Source organism: Seriola lalandi, unplaced genomic scaffold (assembly GCF_002814215.2).
Source record: "Seriola lalandi dorsalis isolate HSWRI2012SDOR001 ecotype SW California unplaced genomic scaffold, Sedor1 jcf7180002054223, whole genome shotgun sequence".
Classification (NCBI taxonomy): Eukaryota; Metazoa; Chordata; class Actinopteri; order Carangiformes; family Carangidae; genus Seriola; species Seriola lalandi.
This window is the reverse complement of record NW_019524776.1, coordinates 263,498-275,525: the sequence shown is the minus strand read 5'-3', so window position 1 is coordinate 275,525 and position 12,028 is coordinate 263,498. Positions and strand designations below refer to the sequence as shown.

General features: G+C 39.7%; 2 protein-coding genes across 3 annotated transcripts; both read left to right on the top strand.

The window, feature by feature from the left end:
• The first annotated feature begins 370 nt into the window (after nucleotides 1-370).
• Nucleotides 371-3,502, top strand: LOC111653527 (thrombopoietin). Of its 2 annotated transcripts, none has more exons than XM_023404124.2 (5): nucleotides 371-706; nucleotides 827-951; nucleotides 1,151-1,237; nucleotides 1,364-1,528; nucleotides 2,324-3,502. In XM_023404124.2, the coding sequence occupies exons 1-5, from the start codon at nucleotides 694-696 to the stop codon at nucleotides 2,468-2,470; spliced, it is 537 nt and encodes a 178-aa protein (XP_023259892.1). In that variant the 5' UTR covers nucleotides 371-693; the 3' UTR covers nucleotides 2,471-3,502. The 2 variants fall into 2 exon arrangements, with proteins under 2 accessions (XP_023259892.1, XP_023259893.1); XM_023404125.2 differs by having other exon boundaries at nucleotides 372-706; nucleotides 2,327-3,502.
• A 226-nt stretch (nucleotides 3,503-3,728) lies between these two features.
• On the top strand, nucleotides 3,729-12,028 carry LOC111653535 (solute carrier family 12 member 9-like). Its single transcript, XM_087173440.1, has 14 exons — nucleotides 3,729-4,143; nucleotides 4,882-5,016; nucleotides 5,170-5,307; nucleotides 5,390-5,496; nucleotides 6,223-6,428; nucleotides 6,641-6,744; nucleotides 7,000-7,111; nucleotides 7,490-7,647; nucleotides 8,210-8,292; nucleotides 9,476-9,600; nucleotides 9,732-9,924; nucleotides 10,035-10,209; nucleotides 10,396-10,542; nucleotides 10,652-12,028. The coding sequence occupies exons 1-14, from the start codon at nucleotides 3,936-3,938 to the stop codon at nucleotides 11,587-11,589; spliced, it is 2,829 nt and encodes a 942-aa protein (XP_087029566.1). The 5' UTR covers nucleotides 3,729-3,935; the 3' UTR covers nucleotides 11,590-12,028.

Sequence of the window (12,028 nt, the reverse complement as noted above, 5' to 3'; positions counted from 1 at the left end):
TATAAAACTAAATTTGGACCTAAAAGTGAACACAACCTGGCTTGTCAGCAACCTTTGCGACAGGGTTTTAGATGACTAAAAAACGCTCTTTTCTAAGTCACGTATGTGTATTATGTCAGACAGATAAGTCAACACACACAGCCTACACAACCACAGACCTCACACACACCCACGTGATGTATGTGGGCTGTGTAGCTCCCTCTGACATCAATTTGTGAATTATATGAACCCAAGCTGCTATACCTCTAGTAGCCTGGGCAAATCTTGACAAAAAGTAAATAGCCTCCAGCAGTAGTGACTGGATTTGATACCAGCTGTGTAAATGGAGTCTTTCACAATAATAAATCATTAACCTTTTAGTCAGCAATCATGCTGTTCCCTGAACGCTCTAAAAGCCAACTCTGGCCAAACAAGAAGCAAAATAGTCCTGCTAATATCAATGAAATGCCATTTTCGGTCTATAACATTTTGTTATGCTGCGCAGCAGGAAAGTTGGAGCGCATCCTGCTCTCAGGCTAGATAACACTCGCACTTCCCACTACTGAATGAGAAGGTGGGAAATCAAGTGGTGAGAAGACAAAAAGGACACACAGCTCCTCTTTTTGAGACACTACAGTGGACACAAGATATTTTCCACCTGGCAAATCTCTTAATGGAACAAATGTGGACTCATCAGGAGAGGCCAAGCAGGGCATGGCTTTAAGCAGTGAGTAGTGAGCCTAAACTAATCAAATTTAACTCATGAAGATTTTCATGTAAGTGTTGGAAGCTGAATAAGCTGGCTTGTGGTGCCTTAGCTTCAGTTTGTGTTTGTGTGTTTGTCCAGGACTCCTGCTGCTCTGTATGGTAGCCTCTGAGGTGTGGGATGCTGAGACCAAACCCATAGACTTTGTGTGTAATAGAGCCACCAGGAGGGCTATGAATATTGTGGCAGAAATGGAGAGTGCACTGGTGAGGATATAACTGTTTCTTTGCGGTTGAGAGATAAACCTTCCCAACATTTCTCTGTCTCTCTTACTCCTGCTGGGCTGATGTATCTTTTCTTTCTGTTTGTCTGTTGTTACCTGTAGTCTCACATCAGTCTGTCTCTTTGTTATCCACCTATTTGTCTGGCTTCTGTCACCTCTTTTCCATGTCTCCTCCTTGGCAGAGTGACTGCAATGGCGTCATGACCCTCTCCACACCAGTTCAGCTACCATGCACAGAGCTTCATGTAGCATCTTGGGAAAACAAATCAGTATGTTGGCACATGTATGAGTCCAAAATCCTCTACTATAGCCATAGTGGGTTTATTACTAGTAGTTTACCTTGTTTTTTTTATAGATTTTTTTGCCTTTCTTTTTCTGTATGTGTGTTACTGCAGAACCAGGAGAAGAGGGGAGACATAGCTGCATCCTTCAGGCTTCTTATTGAAGGTGTGAAGGCTGTGAGGGCCCTGAATCATCCAGGATGTGTTGCTTCACTACTGCAGAAATTGGAGAACAACATCAACAACTACCTGCTCATTCTCACACACCTTCAGCTGAGTGTAAGAAGCTGTCATGGTTACAAACTGCATTTGGTGGTTATGGGTCAAAAAAGCATACATGTCAAGGTAGCTGTAAATTTGGTTGCAAAGTTTCTGGATGTCTTGAAAACATGTTTGTTTAAATGAGCATATTTTATTGTGAAGAAGATTCTAATTTACTGCTGTTAACAGCACTCCAGTGTCTATGAAACTTCTATGAAACTTTCACTTTTGATTTTTACTTACACACCAAAATGCCTTTTGTCCTGCAAATGACCAAATCAAAGCTAAGTGGGCTAAAAATTAATCGACATGCTGATGAAAATTCGCACCTAATGACAGATAACGTGCTGATGGGCTTCTCTCCAACTGATTTAGTATTTGATTTAGAAGCATTATCAGTTTCCTATGGTGTGGAAATATCCTGGTTTCTCATAAATCTGTGGCTTTCTGGAATTCCGTGCCCTGGGAGTGATGATCTTATGTCGTGTGACCCCCAAGCCTTCCTTCCTCAGGACAAGAAGAAGATAGCAGTACATACTTTCCCAGTGAGACAGTTGTTCTTGAAAGTCACACAAACGCAAGATGGACATCCTGTGATCTGTGTTTTACATAATATCCTAAAATTTGGGAAGTTAATTTGTGTTTTGAGTTTTTATAAATGTTCCATCAGTAAATAGTGAAATTTTTTAATTGTTGGGTGTTATGTCACCTTACCTTTTGGTTTGATGTCCAGCCACCTTTTCTCACTTTTGTTCATATTCTTTCTGTTAATTTCAAAACCATTTTCATTGTTGTGTTTTCTTTTTGGACCAGCAGGGGCCAGTGGTGAGCCCATCACTGTCTTGTGTACCTCGAAGTTCCCAGAGTCTGAGCACACTCCTGTTGAGATACAAACAGCTGATCTCAGGCAAACTGGAGCAGTTCATGATTAACCTGGAAGACAGCTGCACTTACCAGTGACTCAAAAACAACTTTAGTGAACCCATTATTCTTCACAAATGGGGATTCAATTCAGCTCCACTGGAGCCCCAAGTCAATGAAGTCCGCCAGTGCAAAACAGCAGGACTAATCTGGATTTTCTCCTCACCTTCAAAATTCTCATGTGTAAAAAGTCTTCTTTTGTATACTGTGATATGTATACACACTCTTTAAGGGTAAAAAAGCAGAAATACACCCATCTCTGCCAGTCATGAAGAGGAACTACATCTGGATAAGTAAGGAAAATAAAAGACATCAATATGTATGCAATAATGAGTATCTTGGAAGAAACAAGCAGTTCTTTGTATCATTCATTAAGCTAAGGATACTTTGAATTTGGTTGTAGGTGTGTACAACCAAAACAAACCTGCAATCTACCAAAAAGCAAGTACCTTCTTTAATGTAGCTTACAGGCAGCTTCTCCATGTCTCCACTGTATGCAGAACTATCAAAATCCAAATGACGGTTTCATGTTGAGGTTGTTCTACACCTTGATCACATGGCTAGAACCAAAAGGTCAGCTTGGTTGTCTGAATTCATGTTTTCAGGCCAAATTTGTTTTGCTCCTTGTCAGTGGTAGAAATGTCTCCCAAAGTGGATATTATGCTAATAGTGCTAGACAGTTACTGCGCATCAAATGAAAAATCATATATAAGTTATAAAAGACACTGAAGAACAATGAAGACTGGAAAATATTGCTATACCTTTCTGGTATAAATTCAGTGAGCAGGTTTTGCTTATTCTAATTGCACTTTTAGCTCTTATGTCTGTTTACATTTTTATTTTAAAGAATTATGATTTGCTATGATTTGTGCATGTTCCTTTGTATTCCTTTTTTTATTTTGGGAAATCCACCTTGGATTTCTTTGTGAATATCTTTATGTAAATGCTCAAATGTTGCATCTAAGGACATTTTTGCAACAGTTATATCAATACAAATACTGTTTATGTGATGATGATGATGATAGAAAACCCTCCCAATATAATATGCAATAAACTGTCTGTTATATTACACCATTGTCTAATTAGTCATGTATTTATTTTAGATGGTAGCTGCCTAGTTAGGTAGATAGTGATTTTGTTTTTAGGTACTTGTACTATTAACAGATATGGCTTTAAACAAATTAGTCGGCGGATATTAATCAAGGCGAAGCTGTGAGTGATTGGATGAGCCAATTTCAGGAAGCAACGTAATTTTTTCAGCTCATTAGCAAACCGTCATTACCTGCAGAAGGTGAACTGGGCCCGGTGCAAGGGAGCAGTCGAAGTGAATGGCGGCTGCTAGGCTATCTTACGCCACGGTGAGCTAACGCTAGTTCGAATGTTAGCAGATATCGCCATAGCTACAGCACTCTAGACGTATTAGTTGAGCACATGCGTTTGAAAGATTTTTACGGTTGACGCCAGTGAGACGCACTTACCGTTAATTACCTCTAACTTAACCGCCATGTCAGAAAAGGCTCCTCTTCTTCATTATCGACTCACCACGAGCACTGGCCCGGAGCCGAAAGATGTTCCCAAACACAGCAGTGCTAAGGCGGGCAGAGACGGCCGACGGACCAAGGAAAAAAACGCCCCAAAACTCGGAGTGGTGTTTGGAGTGGTCATACCAACTTTACTGTCCATGTTCAGCGTCGTTGTTTTTCTGCGAATTGGTGAGTAGGTTACAACGACTGTAAAAGCACTAAAACAATTACAATTAGAGGAATAAATAAATAAATCTCAATGCCTACTGTGACCGTGATTAGTGGTAAGGTCTATGTCTATAAGTTGACAGAAGCCGCGCCGAGATGCTAGCTAGCTAAACAATCCAATTGGGGACTAAGTTGAGCCATTGAATTTAAGACTACAGCCATTTTTTTTTTTTTTTTGGATCAATCAATTAATCGCTTTGTCTTTAAAAATATCAAAAAGGAAAAAAATGCCCATTATAATTTTCCATAAGCTAAACCTAAGTTTTTAAACGTCACGTTTTGTCCAGCCAACAGTCAAAAACCCAAAGAGGTTCATTTTTACTATCAAGTATGACAACAAAAAGCATTAAGTTCTTACATTTCAGAAGCAAATGTTTGTAATTTTTGCTTTCAAAAATGACTAAACTGGTTAGTGTTGTTGCTGATTAATATAGGTTGATGGACTGTTTGGTTAAGCAACTCTCACTGAATCCACTTGGGTCTTGTAAAATACAAATGCCATCAAAAATAATTTCACTTAAAAAATAGTATTTATTTAAACTGGAAACTAGCTGGAAGAAAAAGTGTTCATAATGTAAACAATGGAAGAGAGCAGTAGAAAAAAGAATCGCCATGGAACTTTGCAAACAATAGTAATGTTGCAGACCTGGGAAACATTAGGCCTCTATATAAATAAAAGATTCATCCTACTTTTGGCAGGATTTGTTGTGGGTCAAGCCGGGCTCTATCAATCTATTGCCATGTTCCTGGTGGCCTACTTCATTATCACAATGACTGTGCTTTCTGTGTGCGCCATTTCCACCAATGGGGCTTTAGACGCTGGAGGTGCCTACTGTATCCTTTACTGCTGCTTCCCTGCATTTAAATTCTCCACATGATTTGTTTTATCCACTAATGGCACAGTTCTTTAATTAGGTGAGATATTGTGTACAGACGTGCTTGGTTTACATTTATGAATCTGGAGAAATTCCTTAACTTGGATACCAGACATGATCAGTCGAGCCCTGGGTCCAGAGTTTGGTGGCAGCATTGGGATCATGTTTTTCTTTGCCAATGTGTGCGGCAGTGCTCTCTACATTTTGGGTCTGGTTGAGGCTATCTTGTCTGCCTTTGGCATCCCAGAAGGTAAGGTCCATTGGGACATGGTGGGGCTTGCAGGCTTGTGAGTGTGTTGATATATTATCCCTGTTTTACTGTCCCTCCACAGAGGGTGCTGCACATGTTGCAGGTCTCCATCAGGTTTTGCCTACAGGATACTGGTGGTCTTTGCTTTATGGCACCGTCCTACTCTTCCTATGTTTCATTGTCTGCTTGGTGAGATGCCATTATTTTTCATTTAGTTAAATATTTCAAAATTAACATGAATACATATTGTGAGCAAATCTTGGGCTTATACAAATGAAGGGAGTTTTGTGATTTATTTTTCTGAGAGCTATGTTTTGCTAAATACACAAACATTTTGAATAAAAAGCCTGCAATGTTGGTTACAGACGCAATCACAAAAATGTTGGATAGATTTGACATCTTATTCGCCAGTTTAAAGATTTAGATCAAACATAATGCAAATTTAGAGTTTTTTCCTGACTGCAATTTAAAGCAAAGGACAGGGGAGCATTAAAATAATAAAAGTTGAAATGCATATATGTAATGTACAATTGGATCTTTTGGCCAAATGGTGGTCACCATGAACATTATAGTTTGTCCTCTAAGGACCATGGATATCCATGAGCAAATTTTATTGCCAAGACCATAAAGTGCCAAATTGACAATCAAGGGAGAACCTGGACTTCAAAGTGGTGCAAAGGTAAAAGTCAGAGGTTCAACAAATCTTTATTAATCATCACTGGTCCATAAATGTCAAATAGAATTTTATTGCTGTCTGTATTTCATATCTTGCTCTGAACCAAGAAGTTTAATGGATGAACACACAGGTCATAGAAAAACGGATGTTGCCCTCCTTTTGCAAGGGGGACAAAATATCATATATGTAGACATGTAATCTGCCACTAATTCCTTAATTGACCATGTTTGTCATCACAGGTGGGAGCCCACATCTATGCCAAAGCCACCTTTATCATTTTCATCATAGTCACGACAGTCCTGGCTTCCATTTTCATCAGTTTCTTCATTGTGGGGCCTGTTGTGGTGATTCTGCCAGATACCTCTGTTTTTAACAGGACCAGTCTAAGCATCACCAATTATACTGGTTTCCGGCTCCACACCTTGGAGGACAACCTATTGCGTAAGTGTTGGACATGTTGCTGTTATGTTGTCAAATGGATGTGAATTTTATAGGCTTTTAAATCTTTTTAAACAATGTTGGACCTGTAGAAAAAAACTTTGACCTGCTCAAGCAGACCGCATGAAAATGAATTGATCTAATGTGCTGCAGATCTTTGTTTGTACACATGAACCCTCAAATATAATGATCAAGCCTCCTGTTGCTCCTTCTAGCCAGTTACACAGTAGACTACACCACTGGTGCCATGATGAGTTTTGCCACAGTGTTTGCTGTCATGTTCAATGGCTGCACTGGAATCATGGCAGGCTCCAACATGTCAGGTAATATTATGTTTAAAATAACTTCCAATAAATAAATTGTGGAAGGACAAGTAAATGGTCTTTTTTTTTTCTTGCTGTGTGCAAGTTCAAGACAGAACGGAACCCATAGCTTTTGTTGGTTCCAGTTTTTCGATTTTAAGACACAGTATATGGTAAATTTATCTCAGGAAGGCTTAACTTTAACAGAACTTCAATAAGGTGTCAACTGATTTGGTTGTTTTTGTTTTTTTTAAGAGGGAACTTTGTGTTTTGCAGGTGACCTGAAAAATCCAAGTTATTCCATCCCAAGAGGAACGCTTGCAGCTGTGCTTATAACTTTCATCACGTACAATATGCTTAGTGTGATGGCTGCGTGGTCCTGTGACCGGTTAGACACACAAATTCAGACACACTTAAATAAAACTAGCACACATAAAATGAAATGTAACACACAATGTTCTGTAGGTGCCATAGTGTCTGATTACGAAAGTCATTGTGAAAATGTGATCCTCAAATACTGTGGTCACTTATTTAATGGATGATTAAACAAAAGAAGTTACTACTTTCAAGCACTTTTTCCTTTTACATATTTTGATGTCTTTTTCGGAGGTAGAATATTGTAGTTGTAGTTAGATTTTATTTTGTTTGCACACATGTTAATTGATTTTAAAGTGATGTTGCATTATTAACACAGTTAATGTGCTGAATCAATTATTTTGTACATTGTTGACTCATTTCATATTTGGAGTTTATCCATCATTCTTAGTCGCCTACTCCAAAGAGACTACAGTTTCCTGGGAGACATCAATATTTGGCCGCCCCTGGTCACAGTCGGGATTTACTCCTCCACTATGTCTGCTGCTATGAGTAACCTGATAGGAGCCTCCAGGATCTTATATGCTCTCTCTAAAGACAACCTGTTTGGTGAGATTCTAGATCATGTCCATGTCAATATTTGTAATTTTCATTACCTGTTGTCCCTAATATTAAGAGCTGTGTGCTATGGCGCAGCAAATACATTTTTGTTAATTGGCAGTGGGGTGTTAGCTGATGTGGTCTTTGACCATTTCTGTAGTGCGAGGGATTTAATTACTAAACTTGCTTGTTTAGGTTATGATTGGGGCTAAATAGTTGATCCAGAGTATATGAAAGCATATCCAATTCCAGCTGGTCTTCTACAAAGCTGAGTCAACATTTTAATAATCGTCCATCTGTTGAAAGAGGCCTCCATCTCGAATGTGAGAAAGTGACTTGTTATTAATTATATCATGTTTCGTTTTCCTAGTGGAGGCATGTTAAATTGGAAAGCATCGATTGACAACAGATGGCTTACAGTGATGACTTTCTCAGAAGAAAAAAATTCTCTCATTGTGTATTTGGCTTAAGTACAAGTGCAGGATGACTCAGTTGTTTATCTGATTTAGGACCATTAGCAATAACAGACAGAGAGTGACTTTGCTTTTGTTAATGTTATAAATCTCTACAGGTGGTGTCCTGGCTCTGGCGAGGAAAACATCTCGAAGTGGGAACCCCTGGGCCTCGGTGCTTGTCTCCTGGTTGCTTGTACAGGTAGGATAATTTCTACTTTATACAAGGAGTTGTAACAATTTTCCTGTGTGCTTTAAGATTAGAGTGACTCTGCTTGAGCTCTGCTTAACAGTCACTTCCCTTACCCTCAACCCCATCCTGTTCATATTGCTCTTTCACATGTTAGATTAGTGACGTAGTTCAAAAGGTTGTCTTGTGAAATGACTGTTTAGCCACCCTGAACAGTAAATGGCACAAAGACAAAATTAAATTGGTGTTAAACAACAGATGAATATGAAAAGCTATTGACTATTACACCCTAAATGTTTGTCTTTACTTGCACTGTCCCTTTTGCTTTCTGATTTTTAATTTGTAAAAGATATAGGAATAGGAATGCATTTCAGTAGTGGTGAAGATGAAGTGGAGAAAATCTGAATATTCTTGCTCAAATTGTATAATACGCAGTTGCTGGAGTTGCAAAACCATTTACATTTTACCTTATATTGCCTGACTGCTTTTTGGAGCTTGGAGGCAGATAAATCAGCAGCTGACCATCTAAATAGATGTCAGATCTGAATTGTCTGTTCCTTCCCCCTACCACTCAGCAGAGTAAAAAAAAAATTAGCATCATCATTCTTGGTTTCGGATTGGCCGAACATTTGTCAAATGAAGAGCATTAAAAGCTTGAAAGGTTTGCCAGGGAGACAGAGCAGGGGACTGTCCTATTACACTAGTAAGTGAACTCTTCATTTCACTATCATGGTATTTGGTGTCAGCATATTAGCTAGATAACAAGGTTTGCCACATTTTATGTTTCTTAAACTTTTCATCAAAATCATGGATATATAGTATAGGTGTAATTTAAACCAGTTGGGCTGTTTATCATTGTGGTTCATATTAGGGTCAAGGGACATTCAGGGGTCTGACGCTTCTTGTGTAGTCTTGATATAAGAAGCCATATTGTTTGTTTACGTTGTTCTCAGTTACACTTATGTGTGTACCAAAGCCTGCTAACTCTTGTTGTTGTTAGGTTTATTACATATTTCAATTGTTGTCAGTGTTTAAAACATTCAAATATGAATGAGATCTAAGCAGCTAAATATAGAAAATATTGCAATAAATATTCTTGTACTAAAATGATTTTGGCAAATCTTAGTAGCTTTTATTTAAGCAGTGCTTTGAATATTGTGTAAGCAAAATTAATGTTCTTTATTCCTGCCACTAGGTGGTGCTGTTCGCTGGTAAATTGAACACTATAGCTGGTATTGTAACCATCTTCTTCTTGTTGGTCTATGCTGCTGTGAACTTGGCCTGTTTGGCTCTAGAATGGGCTTCTGCACCAAACTTCAGGTAAAGTGTAGGTGTAAATTGTAGTGTTCTGAAGTCCTGTTCTGAATTTACAAAAACAAAGTCATTTTCATTCCATATTCTGTTATTTTCTTCTTCTTTCTCTTCTTCTTTTTTTTTTTTTTTAAATGTAGGCCCTCATTCCGTTGTTTTACCTGGCATACCTGCACATTGGGCATCCTTGGCTGCTTGATCATGATGTTCCTGATCAGTGCCATTTATGCCTTTGCCAGCATAGCCTTCATGTTGCTGCTCTTGATGCTTATCCACTACCTCGGTCCCATCAGCAACTGGGGGTACATCAGCCAGGCTCTCATATTCCACCAGGTGCACAGTCACAAACAAACATCTTTATTTATATAAAGCAATATTATGCGAGTTTACATTAATTACTACATCATCACATCTTTATTTCATCACACCTTTCATTTGCTCAGGTACGCAAGTACTTGTTGATGTTGGATGTGCGTAAAGACCACGTGAAGTTCTGGAGGCCACAGGTGCTACTGATGGTGGCAAACCCACGCAGCTGTACAGGTCTCATGACTTTCATCAATGACCTGAAGAAGAGTGGCCTCTATGTACTGGGACATGTGAAGCTGGGTTTACTAGGTAAGACTTTTGTAGGTAGGAGGCAGAGATAAATCATATAATTTGTGCCAAACCCAAAATTGACATTTTTAGTATATAACTCTATGTAGGCTTTAAAGCTCTTGAAGGCTTTAAAGTAACAACAACAGCGATGCCTAACAACAAATACCCTTACGGGAATGAAATGGTTCTCTTCTCTCTTTGCAGATGGATTGCCCTCTGATCCTTTGCAGAGCCGTTATGACTCCTGGCTGTCTCTAGTAGATCATCTGAACATCAAGGCATTTGTCAACCTTACCCTGGCTGACTCTGTCCGACACGGAGTTCAGAACCTGCTTTTCATTACAGGATTTGGTAGGCACTACTGTATAGTGATGCTAGTTATCCATCATGAACTTTGATTATATTTACAAACCTTAGTTCTTATCCAAAATGCACATTTGATACATTTAATCACATCTAGGTGGAATGAGGCCAAACACCATTGTCTTGGGTTTCTATGATGACTGCACCCCTCAAGACCACCTCCAAGGTAAAATTCTTATGTCTACAGGCCATGGCTTGGATGCAGTCTGTCCAAGCAAAGAGCCTGGAGAGCAGCGACCCCCTTTTTTCTCCATTGTGCGGGGTGCTGAAGAACTCAAAGACCTTCAGAAAGAGGAATATGTGTCAGTGATCGCTGACGCTGTAAAAATGGGAAAGAATGTGACACTGGCTCGTTACTTCAACCAGTTTAACCGAGAAGAGGTCTTGGGATCTGGAAGAAAGATTGGAGGCCAGCAAAGCATGACAGGGCCATTCGTTGATGTGTGGCCTCTGAATCTGCTTCGACCAGACAGCTGTGGCTATGTCGACATCTGCTCACTGTTCCTCCTGCAGCTGGCTTGCGTGCTTCAAGAGACCCGTGCCTGGAAACAGGCAAGACTCCGCCTTTTCCTATGTGTGGAGGCTGGTTGCAGTTTGCAGGAAGAGGAAGAGACGAAGCTCAGGGTTATGCTGAAGGAGCTGAGAATATCGGCCCAGGTGCAGATGGTTGCTTGGGACCAGGTGGTAGCACTGCATTGGCAGAGGCAAGGAGGAAGGGAGAGAGGGAATCTGGTGGAGTCTGCACAGAATGAGGAGAGGATGGAGAGAGAAGAGAAAACTGAGGAAGAAAATGGTATCCAAACGTTCCCCAATAATGCTGCTCAGCTTACAGATGAATATATCTGCGCTGTCAACAGTCTGATTCACCGACATGGAGCCCCTAAACCTGCTGTGCGTTTCCTGTACTTGCCACGCCCACCAGCAGACACAAATCGTTACTCTGCCTACCTACACCAGGTGGACCTGTTGAGTCGAGATCTTGGCCCGACATTGCTTATTCATGGAGTCACTCCTGTGGTCACTACCGATCTCTAGAATTTTACTATCAACTGTTAATCTATCAACAATGCTGATCCTGTATTGTTCATCGGTGGAAATGCCTATTGCTACCAATTTATTCACCTGATATTTAAACTGTCAATCACAGTATCAGATCTTGGACTGAGATCTGAAAGTCATACCCAAATGTAGCATTTCTACAGCTAATGTTTCCCTTATATTGATAAAACACTATAAAATGAATTTGATGGCCTCAAGTTTACCTCTGATATTGAAAGTGATTGCTTTAGGCTGTTAAATGATCACTTGGAGATGGAGCTGTAGTGTATAATGTGCATATTTTGTGGGGTGAAAGGAGGAAAGGATCAGTTTTCTCCATTGGTTAAAGGTGATAACGGAAAGTATAAGTATTAGTCCCATGCTCTTGCTCAACTTTTCTTGTATTTGTTAAAGTACTGTTTACACATGGAGACTG

Coding starts and splice junctions, on each gene's coding strand:
- LOC111653535 (XM_087173440.1), top strand. CDS start 3,936: ATGTCAGAAAAGGCTCCTCTTCTTCATTATCGACTCACCACGAGCACT. Junction 5,308..5,389: donor TGCCTTTGGCATCCCAGAAG/GTAAGGTCCATT, acceptor GTCCCTCCACAG/AGGGTGCTGCACATGTTGCA. Junction 8,293..9,475: donor TCTCCTGGTTGCTTGTACAG/GTAGGATAATTT, acceptor TCCTGCCACTAG/GTGGTGCTGTTCGCTGGTAA.
- LOC111653527 (XM_023404124.2), top strand. Junction 952..1,150: donor CAGAAATGGAGAGTGCACTG/GTGAGGATATAA, acceptor CCTCCTTGGCAG/AGTGACTGCAATGGCGTCAT. Junction 1,529..2,323: donor TCACACACCTTCAGCTGAGT/GTAAGAAGCTGT, acceptor TTTTTGGACCAG/CAGGGGCCAGTGGTGAGCCC.